General features: G+C 42.1%; 2 protein-coding genes across 8 annotated transcripts in view; both read right to left on the reverse strand.

Moving 5' to 3' along the window:
* Positions 1-4,372: 4,372 nt before the first annotated feature.
* LOC133478151 (high choriolytic enzyme 1-like) lies at positions 4,373-9,509 on the reverse strand. Its single transcript, XM_061773861.1, has 8 exons — positions 9,379-9,509; positions 8,237-8,282; positions 7,970-8,122; positions 7,231-7,348; positions 6,170-6,348; positions 6,013-6,094; positions 5,606-5,732; positions 4,373-4,804 (listed from the first exon to the last, which is right to left on the reverse strand). Exons 1-7 carry the CDS (start codon positions 9,439-9,441, stop codon positions 5,606-5,608), a joined length of 768 nt encoding a protein of 255 aa, XP_061629845.1. The 5' UTR covers positions 9,442-9,509; the 3' UTR covers positions 4,373-4,804.
* Positions 9,510-10,241: 732 nt separating this feature from the next.
* LOC133478150 (suppressor of tumorigenicity 7 protein homolog) overlaps positions 10,242-22,368 on the reverse strand; it is a 30,922-nt gene continuing 18,795 nt past the window's right edge. For 3 of the 7 annotated variants that reach the window (XM_061773852.1, XM_061773855.1, XM_061773853.1), the window contains exons 5-16: positions 20,921-20,975; positions 19,473-19,588; positions 19,330-19,405; positions 18,192-18,346; positions 17,523-17,620; positions 17,308-17,437; positions 16,850-16,922; positions 13,530-13,632; positions 13,296-13,446; positions 12,754-12,846; positions 11,099-11,241; positions 10,245-10,469 (exon numbers count right to left, since the gene is read on the reverse strand). In XM_061773852.1, the coding sequence (XP_061629836.1) occupies positions 10,374-10,469; positions 11,099-11,241; positions 12,754-12,846; positions 13,296-13,446; positions 13,530-13,632; positions 16,850-16,922; positions 17,308-17,437; positions 17,523-17,620; positions 18,192-18,346; positions 19,330-19,405; positions 19,473-19,588; positions 20,921-20,975 (1,289 nt within the window). In that variant the 3' untranslated portion in view covers positions 10,245-10,373. Of the gene's footprint in view, positions 10,470-11,098; positions 11,242-12,753; positions 12,847-13,295; positions 13,447-13,529; positions 13,633-16,849; positions 16,923-17,307; positions 17,438-17,522; positions 17,621-18,191; positions 18,347-19,329; positions 19,406-19,472; positions 19,589-20,920; positions 20,976-22,368 lie in introns of all 7 variants that reach the window. The other 4 variants (XM_061773856.1, XM_061773858.1, XM_061773859.1 and 1 more) reach the window with 4 other exon arrangements.

Consider the following 22,368-nt stretch of genomic DNA (forward strand, 5'->3'; position numbering starts at 1 on the left):
CGTGCGCAATCTATTTTTAGACTTTTGTTTTTGACTCCCGCATCAATTGCCATTGCTCCAATCCACCGTGAGTAGCACAGTGATGTTTGACTCAAGTTCACCAATCAAACGACACAGTCACATGTCCACACGCAAAGTCTTCTATTGGGCTTCGCGGGCCAATCAAAGTGAGTCGTGACAGCTGCGCGACATTAGCCCTATTTTGTGGTCCCAAGTAACTGTAAACATTCATTTTGCTCTCGCTCTCTCTCTCACACACACACACACACACACATCATCATCATCATCATCAAGTCTGGTCAGCAAACCGCTTCTTCATTCAGTCATTTTAGTGGCTAAAGCAAATGTTTCTGCAAGGCCCTCTGCATGTGTTATTGGTTGTTTTGTTCCCCCCCCCCAAATAGTGGCAGGTGTGTGTGGACGCCCATTGAAAATGAGTTTGAATGTGATCTGTTACTTCTGAACACAGGCACATGCCAGTTATAAGAGGGAGTGCATCTTTGCGCAACCGGATTTATTTTGATTTTATTTCAACTTTATTTAACCAGGTAAAAGAGCAGTTAAAACAGAACATCTCTTTTGCAATGGTGACCGGGCCAAGAAGGCAGCAAGTTAAATGTTAAGTCCAAGTCAGTCATATTTAAGATGATTTCAGCTGTTTATTTTCACCTCCCCTCTCAAAAAGATACAAAAACACAGTCCTCAGTGTTTCCTGTTTGTCCGCAAACTCGATTCCATGAACCGATACAACTGAGTTCTCAGAGTAAACTAACTCAGGTCAGTGAACTGGTGCATCTGAATCATCCGAGTCCGCTAACTCCGGTCGGTGAACTTGTCACATTTGACACAAAGGAATCATCTGAGTTCACTAACTCTGCCCAGTGAAACGGTTCTCTGCTTTGAGTCAGATCAAACAATCAAATCATCCGAATTTCTGGTGAGTCCACTAACTCAAGTCAGTGAACAGACTCCACAGAATCAACTGAGTCCGCAAACTCCAGTTAGTAAACTGACACAACTGAATCCTTCGCGTCCATTATGTCAATTCAGTGAACCGACACGTTCGAATAATCCGAGTCAGCTAACTCCCGTCAGTGAACCAACAAGCCGAATCATCCGAATCTATGTTTCCTGTGACTCCACTAACTCGAGTCAGTGAATTGACACATCTGAATCATACAAGTCTTTTAACTCAGGTCAAGGAAACTGTCTCCTTCAAACCATCTTAGGGTGCGACTTTGGTCAATGAATTTATATCCCCGAACAAATCCCCCGAATCCACTACTCGAGTCAGTGATAAACAAGTCATACCCAAACCGAATCATCTGGCTCCGTTGACTCAAATCAGAGAACCTATAAAACCAAATCTTCCCAGTCTGCGGTGTTTCCAGTGAGTCGAGTCAGTCAATGGACACAATCTGGGATCAACTGAGTCCACAGTGTTCCTGTAAATCGAAGAAAACCGAGTCACCGAACCGATACAACCGGATCCTCCGAGTCCACGAACTTGAGTGAGTGAACTGACACGTTTGAATAATCCAAGTCAGATAAGTCTAAAAATTGATAGACAGAATCATTTCAGAACTGGTACAACCAAATTATGTGTGTCTGTCTGGTGCCTTCTTCATACAGTAGCAGAAGCCAGCCAGTCATAAGATCCTTGTTTACGAAAGCCTCTGGCTTGTGATTCCTGATTCAGGAGGATTTGAATTATTAACGCCGATTGGGAAACGGACATTTTGACAGTGAGTCCATTGAGAAAAATTGGAGGAAACAGAGCACCCCGGGAGGAAGGGAGACCGGGAGGTGGGCCACATCTCACACCTCTAGGATCTGAAGTGGTCCTCTGTTCATTCGCTGATGACATGGCGCTCTGTCTTACTTTGTATTGAGTGCTCACTTCCTCCCTCATAGTGTCCCTCTGTCTCAGTAACATCCTGTGACTGTGGAGCGCAGGCAACAGGTGTTTGGAATTGATTTTAAAAAATTCAGCCACATGAAATTTGGTAGGCAGGAGTAGACATCATAAGTCCTCGTTCAAGATGCCAAGCCTGAAAAGACAGAAAATCTTCCAATTTGGTTTGAAATGGCTATTTGAGGAACATGTCCGGACTTTCCATCAAGTCCCTAGTCCACTGCTCGTTCCAGTTCCTCATCCCAGGCCGGATTCCTGTACGACGGCTTTCTCCACTCTCGTGTCATACATCATACATCAATGCACTCCATCAAACCTGCGTCACGTTTCTGTTGATGCGCGTCGCCAAGCACAAAGCACAACAACATTTCCTCAAGCAGCGTTAAAAACTAACAAAGGTTTGGATTGTTTCCATGGTCCTCGGGGCGAATAACGTCCTTTCGAGCGTTGAACCGCCTGTCAGTCAAAATCGACAAAACGTAGGAATGTCGGTGAGCAGGTCTTTGGAGTTCAGGTGACAGGGTACGAAGCAGAGCCGGCCCAAGGCATAAGCCAAATGAGCACCCGCTAACGAATAATTACAATAGTCAACAGAGCCTGGAGTAATGAGGAAGAACAATAACATAAAAACAAGTGAAATGTTGCAAGAAAGCTAGATTTAGTTTGATTTTTGCACATTTTTAAGCGCTATAATCATTCATTTGTATACAGTAGTACCTTGACTTACGAGTGTCCCGAGTTAGGGTGCTGAGAAGAACCGGATGATGTCTATCCTGACCTTCCTGGCAGATGGTGGACAATTCTTCCAAAAATGGGGCACCGTGTGCTTGCTTCAAGCTGTCAACTGCCACTCCCACTCAGCGTTTCCTGTAAAACTGAACATAAAAGAGACAATTACACATCATGTATTTAACCAAACCATGTTAACTTTGTCAAAAAAAAAAAATCCACTTTATGGCTTACTGCTGACACATCATGCGAAACGCCATAAAAAGGCTAACAAAACCAGCATCGATATTGCGGTAGTTTTAAACCTATAAACAACTGATATCCTAAAGGCTGCCACACAACGAGCGATGGGGCCGAATCCGTCTGACCTGTCGCCTAAGTGTGCGGGCTTTGGCAACGGTTTCCATGAGTGGCCGATCCGTCGCAAAGCTTGTGGCTAAAATGTACGTGAATGAACGGGAGCCAGCAAGCCTCTTTTAAAATATCCACACTCTCGCTTTTATTGTCGCCCACATACTATTCCTCAAACGCCCATACAGGCTGGCTGTTCAGGGCAATGTGTTTCATCATCAAATATTATATATATATATATATATATATATATTGATATTGAACTATTGATTCTTTACACTCTATTTATTGATGTTACTACTGAATGCTTTTATATAGAAAAATGCTGTAGAGTGCTTTTATTTTTTGTATTCTTTAAAATCAAACAAATGTTACATTTTGTTTTGGCTTGAACAGTGATGGTATTTCCGCTCATTTCAATGAGGTACAATGATTTGAGATATGAGTGATTTGAGTTCTGAACAATTTAAACTCGTGTCTTTAGGTACCATTGTAGTAGTTTTTCCACTTTGTTTCAGGTTCAATTTTAGAATTATTTTGGTATTTTCTTGACATCTAATTTTATATATTTCCAAGTTTTTATTTTTCTATTTATAGGCGATTTCATTTGTTGTTAAACTGCATTGTTGTTCTTGCACTACAAAAAAAATTAAAATTGCACATCGATTGTTAGTTTTTTTAAACCATTATTAAACCAGATGACACTTTTACAGTAAATGCATTGTACACTTATTGACTTTATTTTGAATACTTTCAATCGATGTACAAATATTTAATATACTAATGCATAATCACCACGATATTACCTATCCACAATTGCCCCTGCATTTCATTATTATTATCATTATTAAAGTTTGAAATCAGAAGTCATGGAAAATAGTGACAATTAAATATAAATACTATTGTTGAATTTACGTTATTAAATAACATTATACAATATACATACAGTAAAATCCCAGCAGCAACCACACTATGTGGACAAGTGGCGCCTCCTAGTGGAAGACTAACTCCTATGGCGTTACTTTTTGATACATTTTGATAGGTGTGTACAGTATATTAACACTTATGACTGTTATTTACCGTGTTTTGGTGAGAAACATTTATTGAGAATTATACACATTGGTTTTCATTTTTATTACTTCCAGTAATAGCTACTATCCCAAAATCGCAAACTTTTTGAGCTGAACTCTCGCATTTTTGTGCCCAAATATGACTGTTTATATATAAAAAAATTAAAAAAAAATCGGTAAACTATTGCATTTTTATGTCAAAATACAACCGTTGCCACAATACGCTGCATAATTGTATTAGTAAAGATTGTTATGCAGAAAATTCATAACAATTGTTTTGCAGAAAAATGAAGACAAACTACACAAATGCATGAATGTGCACATTTTAATAGTATCATCGGAAATGAGACAAATCTCAGTTGTGTTGCTTTCGAGGGGCGACTGGTTAGAGCGTCTGCCTCACAGTTCTGAGGACCGGGGTTCAATCCCCGGCCCCGCCTGTGTGGAGTTTGCATGTTCTCCCCGTGCCTGTGTGGGTTTTCTCCGGGCACTCCGGTTTCCTCCCACATCCCAAAAACATGCATGGTAGGTTAATTGAAGTCTCTAAATTGCCCGTAGGTGTGAATGTGAGTGCGAATGGTTGTTTGTTTGTATGTGCCCTGCGATTGGCTGGCAACCAGTTCAGGGTGTACTCCGCCTCCTGCCCGATGATAGCTGGGATAGGCTCCAGCACGCCCGCGACCCTAGTGAGGAGAAGCGGCTCAGATGATGGATGGATGGATGTCGCTTTCACCACCTCCTGGAAGAGACAAATATGACAAGTCACCAGACTTCAGCTCAGTCAGCAGCAACACAATCAAGTCCACATCATTCGCTTTTTCTTTGGCTTCTTTGTGGTGTGAAGTCACTACGGGAGGGGAAGTGGGGACATAAAGATTCTGGTAGCTCACTAGAATATCAGCAATACAATTCATTACATAGCAAAAGGTTTTATTACCTATAACAATACCTATTATGCCAACTTTTTGTGTTCAAACTCTCTTTCTTTTATACCTAACTACAACTTTTTATGGTCAACCATTGCATTTTAGCGCCAAAATATGACATTTTCACTGCAAAAATGCAAGATCTTAATGATTTTATCTTATTTCTAGCAAAACTTATTGTACTGAAACTGTACTGTTTTGTTTTTAAGAATCCGAACAAGTCAATTCATACTAGTTCCAGTGGCAGATTTTTCCACTTATTTTAGGAACAAAATGTCTCGTTTTAAGTGGGGAAAAAAAAATCTGCCAATGAAACAAGTATGAACTGACTTGATAAGATTCTTAAAATAAGATCTTGTATCTTCGAAAAAGTCTTTTTGTCTTGCTAAAAATTTGGAACAAAAGTCAAAACTGTCATAAAATAAATACAAAAATACAATACAAAAGATTTTTCACTAGAAATCTAAATTCACTATGTAAGATTTTGCATTTTTGCAGTGATGTAAGCATCACCAGTGATGACAAAAGAAGAAAAGCGTGAACATAACCATAGAAGAGGAAGTGGAACTATTGTGATGATGATGATTGTAATTTGTTAGGTAGTGTTTCCTTACCTAACACTTGTAGAGCGAGTTGAGTCGGGCGATGTCGTTCTTGCTCATCTGGCTGGCATTGCCGAAGCTGACGTTGGCATTGGGGATGGGCACCATGGTGGGCTTGTTGTTGCCGGAGAATGCGTACCTGTGCGCCATTTAAAACACAACAATGAATCAGTCTTTTAATGGCAAAATCTTGAACTTTGGTGGCCAAATAAAATTAGGACTTTTTCCGGTCAACTGTTGCATATTTGCGCCAAAATACAACCTTTTGTGGACAACCCTTGCTATTGAATGTCAAAATAAACGTTTTTGTGGCCAACTGCTGCATTTTAGTGTTGATTGGTCAAACATTGCATTTCAGCAAAAAAAAAAATTTTTACACCAGAATTATTACATTTTAGTGCCGAAATACATGTACAAACCTGTGGTACTGCATGACAGAGTTGTAGTCATATGCCGTGTTCATGTTGAGCGTGTTCATCTTGTCGAAGGCGTACTCCCAACCTGAAGAGGAGCATCACATCAGCACTAACAACATATTGTGTGTGTGTGTGTGTGTGTGTGTGTGCACGCGCAGACCAGGCTGGATGTTCTCCCAGAGGATGCGGATGTGTCGGTCTCGGTCGGAGCGACACTGCTCATGGTTGAAACCGAGTGCATGCAGCAGCTCGTGCTGGACGGTGCTGTGGTACAAGCAGCCCTTGCGGTCCAGAGACAAGGGCTGAGTATTGCCACGGCGACCCACGTACGAGTAACACCTTGAATGAACAGCAAGTTAGTCACGTACCTGTAGTTACGTTGATTGCTAGTCAGGTAGGTCAGTGTTTCCCAACCTATTTTGGTGACAACATATAACAATTTTCGGGGTAAGGTTTGGCCTTTCTGTGCCAAAATATTACTTTTTGTGGTCAACCATTGCATTTTTTTGTGCCAAAATGACTTTTGTGGTCAACCATCACATTTTTGTGCCAAAATATGACTTTTTGTAGTCAACCATTGCATTTGTTGTGCCAAAATGTGACTTTTTGGGTCAACCGTTGCATTTGTTGTGGCAAAATATGACCTTTTGTCATCAACCGTTGAATTTCTTTCGACTGGATTATTTTTATTCCAAATTAAAACTTTTTGTCGTCAAACTTTTACTTTTTTTTAAAACAACATACTACTTTTTGTGGTCAACCACTGGATTCCTTTTCGGCTAAGAAACAACTTTTTGTGGTGAACCTTTTATTTTATTTTTTTATGCCAAAACAGAACCTTCATTGCAATTCAGTGCTAAAATAAAAGTTTTGTGGTTAACAATTGCATTTTTATGCCAACATCCGACTTTCGTTGTTACTTAGTGTGATCTAATGTAGCCTTTTGTAATTTTTTTTTTAAATACTATACTTCTCATGGCAACATATAGCCTTAATATATTTATAGCCTTTCTGTCAGCAAATAGTGTTTTCAGGGCAAAACAACAATATGCGGGAAACTACCCCGTTCCTGGCCAAATACATAATTTTTGTGGTCAACCATTAGATTTTTGTCAACAAATACTGCACTTCAGTTAATATGAAACAAATCCAATTGGCTCATTTTACAGGGGGTGGGAATCACTGTGGTAGACAGGTAAGGTTAGGTAGGTAGCTATATACCCATTGTTGGACTGGATGCTGATGTAGTCTCTCTGGCTGTTGCGATTGACGAAGCGAATGCAGGAGACAGACTGGAAGGAGTTCAGGCCGCGCTCGATGATAGAGCGCTCGCGAGAAGCTTAATTAAAAAAAAAATCATGTCACTTATACTTTTCCAGCATATGAATGAACACAGCATGAGTTCTGGAATGCATTAAATAAGTCAAATCTGATGAGAGTGAAGGTCATTTTTTTAACTCTGCAATAGTTTAAGGAATGTGTTTGCAAAATACTAGAAGAGCAAAGTAATGTGATTACAAAAAGCAGGTAGAGCAGTGAAAGTAATGCGATTACAATAAAACAGTGTTAGCTTTGAGTACTGGCAGTAATGTGACTACAAAAGAGTGGTAGAGTATTCAAAATTATGCAAAGAGCAGTACTGGCAGTTAAGAGCTCACAAAAAGCAGAGTTAGCGAGTACAGACAGTTAACTCATTCACTGCCAGCCTTCCCAGTTAACATGGATATTTGATTTCTAAAGCCGTCAATGGCAGTGAATGTGTTTTAAGTGTCAGCAAAAAGCAGCGTTAATTACTGACAGTAATGCAAGTACAAGAGTGGAAGAGGAGGCCTATTTAATGTGATTGCAAAAGAGTGGTAGAGTATTCCAAGCAATGTGATTACAAAAAGCAGCAGTGACAGGAAAGTGATAACAAAAAGCAGTGCTAAGTCAAGCGCTGACAAAAAACAAGGTTACTGACAGTAACCGGTGGAGATGGTGTAGGGCACGTAGACTTTGCCGTCCGCAGACTTGGCCCACATGCACCCTCGCGATGTGCACTGGTCAGCGTTCCGCTCGCCGTCTTTGTCGAAAGCAATGTCGTCCATCACCAGAGGCTCCTCCGCCGTGTGAACTGTCGAAAGCGTCACATACAGTAGATTGATTGCATTACGAGCACTAGCAGGTCGTGTTCAGAGCGCTTGTCCGAACATGACCCGTATTAAGCGTGGGGTTAGTGTGACTTTACCGGCGTCTTTGTTGGCCCGCCACAGAAGCTCGGACACAGACGCATCCTGCAGCAGTAAGCAATCAGTCCATCAATAAATATCACTTTTATGCATACATCTGATCAAATTATAGAGGTTTTTTTGTATTTTTGTCAAATATTATTTTGAATGCATAACATTTTCTTATACTGCATATAACGTAATGTAAACCTTTTATTATTATTATTAGTTGTAGTATTTGTCACTGCGGTACAAAAAAACAAATACAATATTTAAAAACATATTCCATGTTTGAATGGAATTCATTTATAGGCTATTTAAAACAAAATACATTTTTAATTTACACCCTGGTGCTTTTAAGCAGGCGGCACGGTGGCCGACTGGTTAGAGCGTCGGCATCACAGTTCTGAGGTGCGGGGTTCAATCCCCGTCCCCACCTGTGTGGAGTTTGCCTGTTCTCCCCGTGCCTGCGTGGGTTTCCTCCCACATCCCAAAAACATGCATTAATTGAAGACTCTAAATTGCCCGTAGGTGTGACTGTGAGTGTGAATGGTTGTTTGCTTGTATATGCCCTGTGATTGGCTGGCAACCAGTTCAGGGTGTACCCCGCCTCCTGCCCGATGACAGCTGGGATAGGCTCCAGCAGGCCCGCGACCCTAGTGAGGAGAAGCGGCTCAGAAAATGGATGTACCCCGCCTCCTGCCCTCAGTTAGCTATCCCAGCTAACTGAGGGCAGGAGGTGGGGTACACCCTCAACTTGTTGCCAGCCAATTGTAGGGTACATATAAACAAAAACCCATTCGCACTCACATTCACACCTATGGGCAATTTAGAGTCTTCAATCAACCTACCACGCATGTTTTTGGGACGTGGTAGGAAACCGGAGTACCTGGAGAAAACCCACGCAGGCACGGGGAGAACATGCAAACTCCACACAGGCGGGGCCGGGGATTGAACCCCGGTCCTCAGAACTGTGAGGCAGATATAACCACCAGTCGTCCACCGTTCCACCCACGCTACTGGTGATGTTATAAATTCCACGAGTTAACAACTAGTGCCTCACTAGTAGTAGTACTAGCAAGCAGTTTTTTATTATTAAAATTAACAATTTTGCATACTCCCGTTTACATAAAAATTTCGGGATACACGTAAACAATCTAACCTGCTCCGTGGCTGAGCTGCATTGAGCGAAGACAAACAGCGTGAATATGGTGAACAGCTTCATGATGAAGACCAGGACGACGACGACAAAGGTGTGCTGCCTGCTGTGCCGCTCTTTAAAAGGTTCCTCCAATAACCTTGAAAACATACGACATATTCCCAGGAGCAACGGTGGGAAAGTGGCCTGTTGCTTTCTGATATCTGCATGGACTGGATGCTGGAAGGCAACCTGTGAAATTCCCACATTCTGAGGTAGCGTGACAGGGTGGCAAACTAGTACAACGATCACGTCTTACTAGTAACGTTTTTTTCCACCACTCTATGACATCTTGGCATACTAGTAGAACAACTACGTTACTAGTGATGCAAATTTACTGGTGGGTTTTTATGCGGCTACTAGTAGGGCTCAGGAAGCTACTAGTGAATGACACCCTAGTTGTTACTCATGCAGCACAATAGTTTATGAATGTTTAATTACGTACTGGTAGGCCGAAAGTGGCATTGTAGTGAAAACAACAGGACAAAGTTGTTTTACTAGAACGCTGAATCGAAACAAAGGGCGTACTAGTACATGGACTAGCTGTGTGTAGTCGTATGTGCCTTTAAGAGGCGGGCCCAGCGGAGCTTACATGTGATGTCGGCAAGTCTGCGTGTGAGTGTCTAGGCGAGGACTGTGGTCACAACAGCTCCTGCGTGAGTGTACTCACTTTCTTTTACAGTTCTCCTGGTATTGAATAAACAGCTGAAAATTGCATTGGCAACTGGTGCTCTCCTTTCCCATGTGGAAGAGCATTAAAGTGAGTGAGTGTACTGGGGGGAAACTTAGAAAAATGTGATATTGCGAGGCCGTGAACGATGAAATGCGATATAGCGAGGGAACACCGTATTGTTTTTTTTTTTCCTTTTTTTAATGATGGCATCTTGCTTTTATACAACAAAGAAACATTTTAAATAATCAAAAAACAAACAAACAAAAAACAAAACAAGTCAAGTTTGTCAGATGCGTGTGAGCTGGTGCCACAGGCTGGACGGCAGGATGCTCTCCACCTTCTCCATGATGAAGTTGAGCGGCGCGAACAGCGTGCTCAGGAACTGGAAACGCACAAAACAACACAAACATCACTAACCGCAACCCAAATGGTGGGCTCTAGAACTGGAAACGCACACAGGTGGTCTTACGAAATGGGTAGTGGACAGTGTACAGTTCGGAGTGCAAAGGAAATTGGACAGTAAAAATAGGCCTCATTGCTGAACAGCCCCAACGAGACTGACTCCGACAATGAAGAGTTTGATGGATTTATGGATGAGGATTGATCAAAGAATAACGCGAGTACATTGTTAAATACTTCAATAAAGTACAACCGAACTCAGTTTTGCTCCTGCTGCCTTTTTAAAAACATACACTAGCATGCATGCTAGCATGCGTATGTTTTAGAGAAAAAGATGCATGTTTTACAGTTACTTGTGACCATAGAATATGGCTAATGTTGCCATATGTGGGCTGAAATATCCAAGTTTGGGCAGTGACAAAACTACACTGCGTGTTAAAGTTCTTGGTTTACGTTGTCTGTAATGTAAACACGAGCCGCTAGTGGCTGTCACGACTCACTTTGATTGGCCCGCGAAGCCCAATAGAAGACTTTGTGTGCGGACACGTGACTTTCTTGTATCGTGTGATTGGTGAATTTGAGTCAAACATCACTGTGGCAAGAGATGCTAACCGCTTTGGCGAAGACACCCATGAGTTCCGGGAACTGATGCGTGAGCAGAGCCAGCATGGCGGTGAAGGAGCAGAGGCCGGCCGTGAATAGGATGAAGAAGGGGAGCTCCTTCTTGGGGTACACCGACACCTCGTGGAACACTGCTTTACACACACAAGCACAAATGTTAGCTACGTGGTCATGTGGAAGTGGGCGGAGTAAAGGGAGTTGAAAGTGAACCCTAGCCTATTCTCGATTTTTTTCTGTAGAATCAACTAACTAACTTTGCCATAAAACTAATCTATTGGCACAAATCGGCCTATTTTTGTGTTATTTTTGTAACCCCCTAAGATGGCCACCCAAACACCCCGTTTCTTTTAAGGCGCTTGACAACCAACGGCAGCATAAGGGAAAATTCCAGTCGAGGTGAGACAAGTAGGCGAGGATCCTAGCAAAGAAAGCAGGGTGCTAAATGTCTCAAGATGATACAAAGTCTGGATCACTTTTTGCAGTAGTGGAAGTTCATGGCTGATCAGCTGCTAATGGCTAGCTGCTGGTACAGTAGGTCCCCAGCTAAAGATAGAGTTTAAAGAGTACGAGATTAATTTGTTCCATGATCCCATCAATCCATTCCGGCTTCCCCGGCAAAAACAACAAACATTTTTGTCATGTGTTTTTAATGAGGAAAATAGCACTCTATAATATTTCACTTCATTCAAACATTGCAATAACATCATTAAGTAGAATGTCCAGCCATCCATTTTCCATACCGCCTATCCACACTTGGGTCGCGGGCGTGCCGGAGCCTGTCCAAGCTATCTTTGGGCGAGAGGCGGGGTACACCCTGAACCGGTCGCCAGCCAATCGCAGGGCACATATAAACAACCATTCGCACTCACATTCACACCTAAGGACAATTTAGTGTACTCAATTAAAATACCACACAGGCACGGGGGAGAACATGCAAACTCCACTCAGGAGAGGCCGGATTTGAACCTGGGTCCTCAGAACTGTGAGGCAGATGTGCTAACCAGTCGTCCAATGTGTCACAATTACGTATAATGTAAAAAAACAAAAAAGGTGGTGTATCATGATGAATTCATTGAGGCTTCTTGAAGGGACATTACCGACGTCTTTGTGACTACGTCACTGGGAGGCAGTATAATACAGTCATGCAGAAGTGTAGAAGTGTTTTCACTTCCACCACTCAATCTGCAGTAATATTTGTCATTAATGCAGAGGATAAAAATATATATACCTGTAAGTATTGTGATACTGTCTGTCTGAAATGAGACTGACATTTTTTCGGGATTCCCACCGGGTCCCGCAGGAGAGTGAATTTCACTATTAATCACAGGTGCAGGAGGTGCATTCTGTAAAATTAAGCTGGGGATTGGGAGGGAAAGGCTTGAAAGACTTGGCCCCGACCGAACCTTGCAAATATCGAGGGCTCAATCTTTTTTTGTGATATCAATACCAGTGATGGCAAAGAGAGGAAGTGCGACGGTAACAAAAAACGAAACATACAAGATTTAAAAAAAAACAAAAAAAAAAACCTTGATGTCATTGATGTATGCGAGACGTCAGTAAATCTCGGAAGTCTTCATCTTGGTGACAATGTGTTGCTATGTGTGTGATAGTGCATGTGTGTGTAAATGCGTGCGTGCATGTCTTACTGGGTAGCAGCTCTCTGTCTGCAGTCTCTGTGCAGATGGGATAAGGATAGAAGAGATGACCCTTCTCCAAAGGATATGGGATCATTCTGAACGCTAAGCACATGGAAAGACCTGATGAGTAATGAGTATGTGTATATATATATATATATATATATATATATATATATAAAACACAGTGCACCTGGAAAATTTTCACAGCGCTTCACTTTTTTTGTAACATAAGAATATGTGGCCCTCCACATATACTTATGTTACAGCCTTAATCCAAAATGGTCTAAAAATTTTTATTCTCTCAAAATTCAACATACAACACCCCATAATGGGAAATGTTTATATATATATATATATATATATATATATTTTTTTTTTTAAACAATGCCACAAGCTTGGCACCCCATTCTTAGGCCAGTTTTGGTCATTCCTCTTACTCCCCGGAATTTAATGGAATAAGGATGTAACATAAGAAAATGTTGAAAAAGTGAAGCGCTGTGAATACTTCATATGGATTATATGCATTATGTTCATGTGTGTGTGAGACTTACTGCCCTCCCAGGTGCAGTGCAGCAGATTGAGCGCTCCCTCTACGCGCTTCCAGTGCTGCAGGTGGAAGAAGGCATATGCAATGGCCTCGCTGTCTCCTCGCTTGAGGATGTGCTCCGGAGGAAGGATCAGACTCTTCATCTCCAGAAGGTACTGAACGGGTCACAAAGAAACATCACAGTCAGTCACATGACCACCAGCACATGTTTGTGTATGTGTGCGCGTGTGTGACTGACTTTGGGGACGTGAGGGTTGAACTCCACAGCTCTGTGAATTGCCTCTACTGCATTCATCTCTGCGGTGCTCAAACCTCGCCTGGACGCTGCCTCTGGAGAGAATCTGAATGTAGACACGCATACACGGGCATCAACAGTGTTTAAAGTTTGCCATGTACAGTGGCACAACGCCAGTCAAACAAAATTATATTTAGTTTGGTGTTGTGTCATTGAGTGTGATGTAATGTCATGCACTTTAGTGTAGTGCCATTTGGTTTGTCATGTAATGTGTCATTTACTGAAATGTCAAGTAGTGTAGTGTCATTTATTGTGGTGTAGTGTCATTTACAGTGGGTACGGAAAGTATTCAGACCCCCTTAAAATTTTCACTCTGTTATATTGCAGCCATTTGCTAAAATCATTTAAGTTCATTTTTTCCTCATTAATATACACACAGCACCCCATATTGACAAATTTTTTTTAATTGTTGACATTTTTGCAGATTTATTAAAGAAGAAAAACTGAAATATCACACAGCCATAAGTATTCAGACCCTTTGCTCAGTATTTAGTATTAGCACAGCCATGAGTCTTTTGGGGAACAAGTTTTCACACCTGGATTTGAGGATCCTCTGCCATTCCTCCTTGTAGATGCTCAGGTTGGATGGTAAACGTTGGTGGACAGCCATTTTCAGGTCTCTCCAGAGAAGCTCAATTGGGTTTAAGTCAGGGATCTGGCTGGGCCGTTCAAGAAGAGTCACGGAGTTGTTCTGAAGCCACTCCTTCATTATTTTAGCTGTGTGCTTAGGGTCGTTGTCTTGTTGGAAGGTGAACCTTCGGCCCAGTCTGAGGTCCTGCGCACTCTAGAGACGGGTTTCGTCCAGAATATCCCAGTACTTGGCCGCATTCATCTTTCCTTCGATTGCAACCAGTCGGCCTGTCCCTGCAGCTGAAAAACACCCCCACAGCATGATGCTGCCACCACCATGCTTTACTGTTTGGACTGTATTGGACAGGTGAGGAGCAGTGCCTGATTTTCTCCACACATACTTAGAATTAAGGCCAAAAGGTTCTATCTTGGTCTCATAAATCTCATTTCTCACTATCTTTGAATCCTTCAGGTGTTCATGCAGGCTTTCATGTGTCTTGCACTGAGGAGAGGCTTCCGTCGGGCCACTCTGCCATAAAGCTCCGACTGGTGGAGGGCTGCAGCGATGGTTGACTTTCTCCCATCTCCCGACTGCATCTCTGGAGCTCAGCCACAGTGATCTTTGGGTTCTTTTTTACCTCGCTCACCAAGACTCTTCTCCCCCGATTGCTCAGTTTGGCCGGACGGCCTGCTCTAGGAAGGGTTCTGCTCATTCCAAACGTCTTCCATTTCAGGATTATGGAGGCCACTGTGCTCTTAGGAACCTTAAGTACAGCAGAATTTGTTTTTTTTTAACCTTGGCCAGATCTGTGCCTTACCACAATTCTGTCTCTGAGCTCTTCAGGCAGTTCCTTTGACCTCATGACTCATTTGCTCTGACATGCACTGTGAGCTGTAAGATCTTATATAGACAGGTGTGTGGCTTTCCTAATCAAGTCCAATCAGTATAATCAAACACAGCTGCACTCCAATGAAGGTGTAGAACCATCTCAAGAATGATGAGAAGAAATGGACAGCACCCGAGTTAACTATATGAGCGTCACAACAAAGGGTCTGAATACTTATGGCTCTGTGATATTTCAGTTTTTATTTTTTAATAAATCAGCAAAAATTTCAACATTTTTCTGTCAATATGGGGTACTGTGTGTACATTAAGGAGAAAAAAAAAAGATTTTAGCAAATGCCTGCAATATAACAAAGACTGAAAAAATTACGGGGGTCTTTCCGTACCCACTCTAGATTAGTGTACTTTTATTTAGTGTAATGTCATATACAGTAATCCCTCGTTTATCCCCGACCAACCTTGCGATAGACAAAATCACAAAGTAGAGACCATATATTTCAATTTTTTAAATATATTTTAAAGATTCATCCATATAATAACAAAATATATGCATGTGAGGCACAGGTATTGTTTTTGTCCACTTAGGGTCGCCATCCTCACATTCTACAGTACTGTAGTATCTGTGCCTATCGGTGAGAGTTTAAAAGGCAGGGCCTGGCCTTTTGGGTCAAGTGAAAGACAGAAAATGATAATGTAGAATTGGATGGCTGTTAACTGGCTAAACACTCTGGTGTGGCGGCATCAGTTGAGGCTATCAGCAGGTTGTCTAAAAATGTGTTTGTGTTTACTCTATTTTGCTTTGTTTGTTCAATGAAGTGATAGAAAGCGCACAAGCAGCTATGTCTATATTCCCTCTATCCTAACCACCTGTGGATGGATTATAATTCATTCTAACTGGTGGTAGGCATTCACTCCCATTTATAAAGTGTCCCTGAACGCACCCCACGCAGCTGCGACGTGGCTGCCTAAAGGCATTTTCACCAGGAACTAAACAGGTAAGTTTTCCCGTAGGAGAAGTAGACTGCACCTTGGCAACTTTGGAAAGATATCTTTTTTTTTTTTTGCAAAAGAAAGCTCCGTCCATCACTGTGTCTTTTTATATACGTCATGGTATATGTATTTTCTGTTGTATCCTAACATTCTGGACAGAAAGACACTGCAATTATCAGAGCTTCCTCCATTTTCCCCAGAATAAGCACTTAAAAAAAAAGCACACGGAAATCACTCCGTCAGCCCCTCTCCCATTGGAGGACTATTCTGAAGTCACCGCTGCTCTCAAAATAGAACTTCTTTTCTGACACTCCGTGGCACAACCTCTGCATTGCCGGCCCGCGCCGGTGGTTGACAGCAAAAGACAGCAAAATGCGCTGTCGCCCCCTTAGCACACGCATAATGAATGGGAAAGTCGAGGGCATCAATCGCAGTCCCAATTACGGTGTGAAAAGGTCTTAATGAATGGCGGATGCATTGAACCGGTTGCCAAATAATACAGCGTTTATCCCCTAATATATGACAGCTCGTTAACAGTGTGTTTAGCTGGGCTTTTTTTTATTGGAAGCCCCTAATGAAACCTGACACACTTAAACAAAAATGAACTGCCATTCAAAAACTTTTCATAGATGCCAGAATGAGCGCGTTCATAATAACGTTCATCAAGCAGAAAGACTGCATTCAGTTCAGATTCAGCCAAAATATGAACGAGTTCATGAACTTTCATTCATTAAACTTGTTCAGGTACAATACTGAATCTCAGATAGTGCAGTGTAGCATGTAGTGTAGTTGATGCAGTTTCGTGTGGTGTCTGTACTCCATTGTAGTGTGGTGTGTAGTGTAGAGAGGCGCTACTCACTTGTCTGACACTGCTCTGGCTTTGAGCAGAGCTGCTGTATAGCAGATTGTTGCAGATTTAGGTAAGCTAATATCTGTCACACACACACACACACACACACACACACACACACAGAGAGAGAAGACAAGTTACTTTTGAAGGGGAGGCATCAAGTCAATTACTAGTTAGTGTTCTGTGAAAGATCATCAGTTGCGCCATGGGAAATAAACCAATTTCACTTTATTGGTCCGAAAATTGTCCATTTACTACAAACAATGTATGTTTGTTCATGCCGGTGACATATAGTGACAAGCAAAACCATTATTTGCTCTTCCACTAGATGGCAGTAGGTACAATTAACCTATGTAAAGTTTATGTGTGTGCATCATACCGTCGTATTTGGTCAGTACGGCCTGCACGTTGTTTTTATTACTCGGTGTACCTAATATATTGACACGTGTGCGTGTGTGTGCTCGTACCGTCATACTTGGCCAGTACGGCCTGCACGTCGGCGTAGTTTTGCAGCTCCAGCAGCGACTCCAGCAGGTTTTCGTGGATGTTGAACATACTGAGGAGAGGGAACTCCTTCATTAACTGGAAAACACACAACTGTTGTTACATGTAATAGCAGACAGGGGGTGACACACAGTAAGCAGACACATAATGTGTGTCCGCACGCGTGTTCATGACTTACATCTCTCATCATCTTCACCGCCTCTCTCGTCCGGCCAAGCTTTCTGGAGCACATGGCCAGCCTCCTTTTGATGTACACTAACACGTTGGTGTCTCTTCCTGAGGAGAAAAATCAAACACAATCATGTTAAAGGGGACATATTGTAGAAAGATGACTTGTTTCTTTTTATTCAAATAGTTGTGTCTGGAGGGCCTGTCCACTCATCAAATGTTAAATTTAAAAAACTAAAATCTTTTGTTCTCTGCCTATTTGTGTAAAATGTGTGTGTGAGCGGGACCTTAATTTCTGCCCCACTGCCTCGGACCAGTGCGGCAAATAACAATCCTGCCCCCATCGCTAAATTCTCCACCCATGACTTGTCAGGGAGGCTGGCCGAAGACCCAGAGCCACATTCAAGCAACACTATCATGCAGAAACACCCACATTCCCCACAGGTGCAAAACCCTAGCTATCAAGTCAAAAGCCAAAAAGGTAAGCAGAGCTGCACTGAGTTTTTTTTCGAAAGATGAGCCTTATCTTCCATTAAGCGGCACACAAGTGATTGCTCGGTGAGTCTGGTCTCGTAGCTCCACCGCCCGTCATTATAGTAACAAAATCCATAGATGAGGACCGGCCCCTCCAAACAGGCTAATTTCAGCAAGACAAGATATAAGGTGCATGGCTACTCACTGTGCTGGGCCTCGTACTGCGTGCTGTGGTGCTGTAGCTGCTGGCTGCGGCGGTAGCATCCCTCACCAGCCTTCAGCGCCTGCTTGAACAAGCGCTCGGCCTCCATGATAGTTGTGGCCTCCTCCTCGGCCAGCAGGATGTACGCCGTTGCGCAACTGCGCCACAACAACAATAAGTTTAGCTTGGAATAGCTGTTTGTAGCAGCTGAACGTAAGCAATTGAGTTCCACAAGGCTACAGTATGCGCTTCTCCCGCTACCATTGTCATTAGGAAAATACCATTGAGTATATGAAACTGATTTATCTTGATTCAACAGGGCATTCCAAAGAGAAATTGTGTTACTATTTAAATTGCAAATACAGTAGTTTATTTGCATATCCAGAGCATCTCTATCAAGCCAATTCATTATCATCATTATTATTAGTAGTAGTAGTAGTTGTCAGTAGCATTGCAACCCCCCACTTTTTTAAAACCCACACTTTCCAAGCTGTTCCACCACCCACTTATTTTTGAATCTAAAATAAATAGCATTGCAGCCATGTCAAAAGTTATTATTAGTATAGTGGTACCCTGACAAGTTTAATTAGTTCATGCTCAAATCACTCGTATTACAAATCAACATTGCCCATTGAAATGAATGGAAATGCTGTTAATCTGTTACAGCCCCCCAAAAACAACATATGTAAAATAGCACTCATACAATACTATACTCTATAAAGAATGCAGTAATAACATAGAAAGAACAAATAGAATGTGACGAATGAAAGCGTTTTTGCAACATTGTTAGCTTTAATTAAATGGACGTTGTGCTGCTCCTTCCGGTGTGTGTGTTCTTGGCTACCGGGTGAAGTATAATAGATACTACTGTACACATCAATCTGATCAAACAAGAAGCCAGCAACTAAGGTGCAGTAATAATAGTCTTTTTTTTTTTTAAACAGAGCATAAAGAATATATTCCTGTGATTATTGTTATATGCTTTATGCAGGCGTTCGCACCATTTGTGTACTGCAAATATAATCTTTTTTAAAGGTTTATAATTTTCACAACATCAATGACAGACTTGTTAGCCTGTCTCTGGTGTTTTGCATTGTGTGTTAGCATTAGTTGGCGATAAAGTAGGAAAAGCGTATCGTACTCTTCTAGTTCCAGAGCTTCATGTGCAGCCGAGATGCGAGCTTGCGGGTTTCTTTCCCGCCACGCCTTCTGCATGACTGACAAACACAGAGTTTTAGTGTTAGGAACGTTGGGAAAGCAGCACAAGAAAGAAGAGGAACTCACTGGCGTCGGCAGGCCGCAAGTGGTCCGAGTCACATGTGAAGAAGGTTTGGTGGTCTTGCGCCGACAGGTTCATGTCGTAGTATGTCAGCGGCTCTCGGCCTGTTACCCACGTGTACCTGAGGAACACCAGTATACGGAATTCTCAGAATGATCAGAATATTGAGGAAATGCAAAGTGTGAAAGCCAATAAAGTGGTACCTTGACTGACAATCTTAAATTGTTGTTAAATCAAATCAACATTACATATTTTTAATAAATAAAAAAGCACTGTACAGTGGTGCCTTGAGATGAGAGTTTAATTTGTTCCTTGACCTGTGGTACCTTGACTGACAATCTTAAATTGTTGTTAAATCAAATCAACATTACATATTTTTAATAAATAAAAAAGCACTGTACAGTGGTGCCTTGAGATGAGAGTTTAATTTGTTCCTTGACCCCGCTTGTAATGCAAAACACTCATATCTTAAATCATCTTTCCCCAGTGAAATGTCTGGAAATCCCATTAATCTGTTGCACAAAAGTCATAAGTAGGGTCACACGTATCTCAAGGCACCACTGTAATATTAAAGTGTTTTGGGATTATACGGTAGTTTGTGGTGTATTTACAATATAAACCATTCATATAGGCAATTACTGTACAGACATTTTTAGGGTGCGCATTTATTCGCGACAGGTCTCAATCCCTATCTAAGCTGTTCATGATGCTTCTTCAAAACCAAAATCCTCTAAGCACTCCTTTATCGGAAAAGGAACTTTCCTTAACTGCTCACACCGAGCTGGAAGCATAACATTCTAAATGTCTTTTAAGAGTAGTGACCCAATTATTTTGTCCTTACATCCATCCATCCATTTTCTGAGCCGCTTCTCCTCACTAGGGTCGCGGGCGTGCTGGAGCCTATCCCAGCTGTCATCGGGCAGGAGGCGGGGTACACCCTGAACTGGTTGCCAGCCAATCGCAGCGCACATACAAACAAACAACCATACACACTCACATTCACACCTACGGGCAATTTAGAGTCTCCAATTAATGCATGTTTTTGGGATGTGGGAGGAAACCCGAGTGCCCGGAGAAAACCCACGCAGGCACGGGAAGAACATGCAAAGTCCACACAGGCGGGGCCGGGGATTGAACCCGGGTCCTCAGAACTGTGAAGCTGACGCTCTAACCAGTCGTCCACCGTGCCGCCATTTTGTCCTTACAGAGTGTAAAAAAACGGAGATAGGAGAGACAGGGGATCATAACGAACAAGTGAAGATTAAGAACTTCAGAGATAAAAGAAGGAAGAGAGAGGGAAACAGTCAAGAATAAAACGAGCGAGCGCAATTAGAGGGAATGTCTCAAAGGCAATGAGGAGGAGAACACTGGTGTGTAGGAGACTGAACATGAAAGAGACAAAAAAAAATAAAAATAAAAAGAAGATGCAAGGGGTCTCACCGCCGTCACTCACCGATTGTACTCGGCTCCTCGGAATAAATTCAATGGGTTCCTCCAAACTTTACATTCTGCGGAAGAGAGAGAGAACAACGAGCAGTCATTAAATCCTCCTTTTTCCACGTGAACGTGAATTTAGAAATTATGACGATGACTCAGAATAAGTGTGTGTGTCTCCCCCCTCCCTCCAAAATAGAAGATGTGCTCCATTTTAAAGCAGGCAGTTTGGGGTGGAAAAAATAGGTCCCATGACCTTTATATTGGATTTGGATGGCATTTTTTCCCCACATAATAAAATCATGAAAATGGTAATGATGTGTTTCGGTGTGAAACTGGCGATCGTCAAGCTTCTATTAACAGCAGAGGCAACGTTATAAGTAGTAAACACTGTTAAGATGTAGAAACAACAAAAACGTTCATTTTAATTTGAAGTGCGAAAGAGATTCATGTCGCAGATGCACCTCACACTTTTCTTACATATCAAAAATGAAACAAAGTTAACATTGTTCCCAGTAAACTGTAAAAACAATATACAGTTAGGTTCATAAATATTGGGAATTTGGGACGTCGTTTTGGCTCTGAACACCACCACAATGGGTTTGAAATGAAATGAACAAGATATGCTTTAACTGCAGACTTTCAGCTTTAATTTGAGGGTATTTACATCCAAATTAGGTGAACAGTGTAGGAATTACAACAGCTATGTATGCCTCCCACTTTTGAAGGAACACATTTTTAACACTTGGTTGCAAATCCTTTGCAGTAAATTACAGCCTGAAGTCTGGAACGCATAAACATCACCAGGTGATTGTCTCCCTGGTGATGCGCTCGCTCCCAGGCCTCCACTGCAACTGTCTTCAGTTCTTGGCACATTTTCCCTTCAGTTTTGTCTGCAGCAAGTGAATTTTATGCTCAATCGGATTTAGGTCAGGTGATTGACTTGGCCATTGCATAACATTCCAGTTCTTTGCCTTAAGAGATTGGTTGCTTTCACAGTATGCTTTGTGTCATTGTTCATTCGTACTGTGAAGCGCCACCCAATGAGTTCTGTTGGCTGAATTTGAGTGGATAATATTACCTGAAACACTTCAGAATTCAACTTAATGATTTTGTCAGCAGTCACATCATCAATAAATACAAGGGAACGGGTTCCATTGGCTGCCATACATGCTCACGCCATTGCACTACCACCACCATGCGTCACTGATGAGGTGGTAGTCAGGTCCATAACTATTGGGACATCGACACATTTCTCATCTTTTGGGCTCTAAACACCACCACAATGGATTTGAAATGAAACAAACAAGATTTGCTTGAACTGCATACTTCCAGCTTTAATTTGAGGGTATTTCCATCCAAATCAGGTGAAGTGCCTTCCACTTTTTAAGGGACCAGAATTGGGTGCTTAGCTGTTCCATGGCCAGGTGGTCCTTTGATGCTTGCTAAACAGAGCTCTCGCGACGA

This window comes from Phyllopteryx taeniolatus, chromosome 5 (genome assembly GCF_024500385.1).
Source record: "Phyllopteryx taeniolatus isolate TA_2022b chromosome 5, UOR_Ptae_1.2, whole genome shotgun sequence".
In the NCBI taxonomy this organism is placed as follows: domain Eukaryota; kingdom Metazoa; phylum Chordata; class Actinopteri; order Syngnathiformes; family Syngnathidae; genus Phyllopteryx; species Phyllopteryx taeniolatus.